This window comes from Cornus florida, unplaced genomic scaffold (genome assembly GCF_030987335.1).
Source record: "Cornus florida cultivar Cherokee Brave unplaced genomic scaffold, ASM3098733v1 CherokeeBrave_3.0.0_Hap2_Chr06, whole genome shotgun sequence".
Lineage (NCBI taxonomy): Eukaryota > Viridiplantae > Streptophyta > Magnoliopsida > Cornales > Cornaceae > Cornus > Cornus florida.
This window is the reverse complement of record NW_026775576.1, coordinates 95,048,628-95,052,529: the sequence shown is the minus strand read 5'-3', so window position 1 is coordinate 95,052,529 and position 3,902 is coordinate 95,048,628. Positions and strand designations below refer to the sequence as shown.

Genomic DNA, 3,902 nt, shown 5'->3' with positions numbered 1-3,902 from the left:
TCTATTGTCAGTAATTTAAGTTTACGTATTGGATTATATGGATGTTTTTACACTCATATTAGGTGTCAAAATTGGGTGTTTTTACTCTTAAATTAGGTGTCAAAATTGGGTGTCTTTAGTCTAATTGGTGTGTAAATTTGACAGTGCATGGATATCTTGCGCATGACTTGTTGACGTTAGTATGAGGTAGGACATTCGCGATTAAAATACAACTCTGTGAGTGAATTCCTCTGTAGGAAAAAATATCAAGTCAACAATTACAAACAAGCAACTTTCAGAGTAGTGTTTTTAACGAGTGAACTAGGGCTGCCCTAAAAAAAAAAAACACTTGAGACATCTTCCATGGGATGCTACAAAAAATAAATTAAAGTGAAGCTCACAACCATGAACTCCCTGATCTTGCTCATCAGAAGGATTGCTTCCCATTTAGTAGACTTTCTTCTCCTCTTCTCAGACAAAAGTAGACTAAATAACAAACATGATGCTTGCATAAATGAGAAACCCCTGGATTCAAATGGAAAAATTAAACAGATTACATTCAATTCCTGAACTTATTTTGCTCAAAACGAAACCTCTCATTGCCTTTCTCAAAGTCCAACTGAACATAAATTCTCACCTTAGAAATGCAAGAACAAAGAAAAGCAAATATTGAAATCATCATGCCATGGATGCTTGTTTCTTCCCTTTCTTGCTGCCAATGGTTTTATTCCCTCCCACCATCATCCTTGAAAGAATATCAGCTTGTTTCGTATTTCCCTCCTCATTGAGGCTCTTGATCAGACCCTCACAGCTACTCTTATCAGTGACTCCTCCTTTCTCCATTATCTTACTCAATATTGAATATGCATTGAGGGTTTTTCCGGCTGACAAAAGCGCATCCAACACCTTATCGTAGTTTGACGAGTCAACGTTACAGTCTCTCTCCAAACCAAAATCTAAAAGCTTCAGAGCAGCAATGGTTTTTCCTTTCTCACACAGAATGGATAAAAGACTGTCAAAATCAGGTGCACATCCACTATGCATCAGCAGTTCAATTCTTCCAAGAGCTTCCTCAACATGACCCCTCATGAGCAGAGCTTCCAAGATCTTAGCAACCAAGTCCATGTTCTCCTTCACCCCCTTCTCCACCATAGTCTTCATCACTCTGCTTGCTGTTTGAACTCTCTCATCTTCAAACAAACTCTCCATTAATGACCTGTATAGTGATGAATCTGGAAGATGTCCTTGTTCAATCATACTGTCGAAAGCTGTTTTAGCATCTGCTGGTTCACCTTTCTTCAAGTAGCTCTCAATGAGCAACTTGTAAGCACTTCCTTCTGAAGGAACATGTCTCTTGACCATGATCTTCAAAATTTCAAAAGCAGAATCAGGAGTCCCTTCTGTTGAGTGCCCACGGATAAGATTATTGAAAGCAATTGGATCTGGCAAACCCTTTTTCATCAATTGTCGGAAAAGGGTTTCAGCCTTTTCTGTCTGGCCATTGTTGCAGAGATACATAATTACTGGGTTATATGAACTAGACTCCAAAGTACTCTTGTCATTCAAGATGATTTCCTTCTCAATAAGCTTATCTAACAATTTAACTGCCCTGTCATACACCCCAGCCTTGCAAAAATTCTCAATTACAACGCCATAGTGTCCGGCATCTGTTGGAATGCTTAATCTAGTCATTGATTTGAGCACATCTGCAGCTGCATCTAAATCACCTGCCTTGCACTGGCCAGAGATCAATCTCATGAAGATTGAATTATCCTTAGGAGCAACGTATCTCCCTACCATCTCCTTGAAAATGTTATGAGCCTCACTCATTCTCTCAGCGTCACAGAGCCCAGGTATCAGAGTAGAGTATGTAAAAGCATTCGGTTCAATACCAAAACTTTTCATCTCTTCAAACAATTTCAACCCATCATCAAGTTGCCCGACCGAAACATACCCCTTAATCATGGTGGTATAACTTATCACATTGGGCTCTATGTTTCTTCCCTTCATCTCCACAAAAAATTTCTCGGCCTCTTCCATCTTCTTGACCCGGTAATACCCATTTATCATAATGTTATAAGTCACTACATCAGGCGAAATCTCTCTAGTTTTCATATCTTCAAAGAATCGATTCGCAGTCTCAACCTTCAAAGAAAGGAAGAAACCCCAAATCATAGCATTATATGTCTGACGAGTAGGCATTATATTTTCACTCAACATCTTATTGAAATACCTCTTTGCCATCATATACCGCCCTCTGCGCATAATCACCCTAAATAAACTATCATACGATTTTATAGTCCTCTCCACACCCAACTCCTCCATTATCTGAAACAACTTTACACTCTCTTGAACAATGCCCGCCTTACCATAACTATCAATCAACAGGATAAAAAAATCTTCATTCCATTCCACACCCTTCTTTGGCATATCTAGTAGTATACACCGGGCATGATTGAGCTTCGAAGCTCGACCTAAAATTTCAATTATTTTCAAGTGGGTTGCTAAATTATGCTGGAACAACCCAGCTCGCTCAACCCACCGGAAGAACTGGAGCGCGTTCTCCGCATTCCGGGCTTTATGCAATACACTATAAACAAGCTCGTGTTCAAATTTAGGTACTAATTTTCGAATTGAGTTCTGTAAACGAGTTGTCCAAGCCCTCTTTGCCATCATTCTACATATAATATTCTCTAAAGTTTCTTGGTTTCGATGCTTACCTCCTGGGATTCTTCGATTTGCCCTCTCTTCGACCTTCGGGCTTTCCGGCACATCTGGAAATGGCGAAATGGTGGCATCTGAATTTGGGTTCGGGGTTGAGTTACTGGAGGTGAGTGAAGTGTCAATTGGGGGTTCTGGAGAAGATGACGAGCAGAAGAAATAGAGGGATTTACGGGAAAATGGATTTGAAAACCTAGACAGTTCAGAGTAAACTCTAGGTTTGAAATGGGATGGCTTTGATGCAGAAATATAGGCCATTTCTGCGTATTTTTCCTTTATTCCGTGAGATAGTAGGTGAAAAGTGTGTAACTCAGTGGGCTTTTGTGGTCAAGCGTCGATCTTCATGTGAATTTAGAGAGAGAATAAAGACTAGGTTCGATTGTTGCAGGGTTCAGTTTAGACTTTACAGAGAGGGAGGAGGGATTCGATCTGAGAGTGTTTACAGAGGCGTAGCAGCGGAGCACTAGGGTTTTGTGTTTTCAGAGAACGCAGTTTAAAACGTGAGGTTCAGCTGACGTGGCAAGATGCAGAATTCCAAGTTTGTACTTAATAAATAATAGGGATAAATTAACTGACACCCGAATAGTTTAGCCAAATATCAGTCTAAAATACCTTTCGAAAATAACTATCACTTAGGTCCTTCGTTAAAAACATGAAAAAAGACATGTTTGTCTCTAATTTTTTAATCATATTTATTCCAAAGTATCAGATAACCTAATTACTATTATACCCTTATTTAAATTTTACAATTAAAATGACTCTTTTCTGGGAAGTCCTACACACACACACACACTCAACCGAAAATTGAAGACCACGTTGGTGGAGGTGGCGATATGGTGATGGTGGTGTGTCGCCAGTGGAGGTGCTAACTCGAACCTTCGCCACCACCGATTCTAACTCAGACGATGATGGCGACGACAAATTTCAGATGATGGGCGGCGCAAGGCGGGTGATGGGTGATGGCCGTCGAGGTTGTAATCCGACATCCCGAAGATGATGGGCGACGACGAATTTCAGAATTTCCCCTTTCTCTCTCTAAAAAACCTCCAATTTCAGAAATGCTTTGGTGACTCGCCGGTTCGACATCAACCTCTCCCTCCTCGGCGACGCCTTCGATGTCTTTGTCCGCACCAAGACTGCCCTCGATCTCGCCTACCCTACCGTCGTCTCTTGTGCCGACACATCGCCTTCGCTGCCCGAGA

General features: G+C 41.0%; 1 protein-coding gene across 1 annotated transcript; it reads right to left on the bottom strand.

The window, feature by feature from the left end:
• Nucleotides 1–201: 201 nt before the first annotated feature.
• Nucleotides 202–3,191, bottom strand: LOC132313039 (large ribosomal subunit protein mL102 (rPPR5)-like). Its single transcript, XM_059811655.1, has 2 exons — nucleotides 617–3,191; nucleotides 202–504 (listed from the first exon to the last, which is right to left on the bottom strand). Exon 1 carries the CDS (start codon nucleotides 2,956–2,958, stop codon nucleotides 658–660), a length of 2,301 nt encoding a protein of 766 aa, XP_059667638.1. The 5' UTR covers nucleotides 2,959–3,191; the 3' UTR covers nucleotides 202–504; nucleotides 617–657.
• Nucleotides 3,192–3,902: the final 711 nt, after the last annotated feature.

Excerpts from the sequence above, each read along its gene's own strand:
- LOC132313039 (XM_059811655.1), bottom strand. The coding sequence starts at position 2,958 with ATGGCCTATATTTCTGCATCAAAGCCATCCCATTTCAAACCTAGAGTT.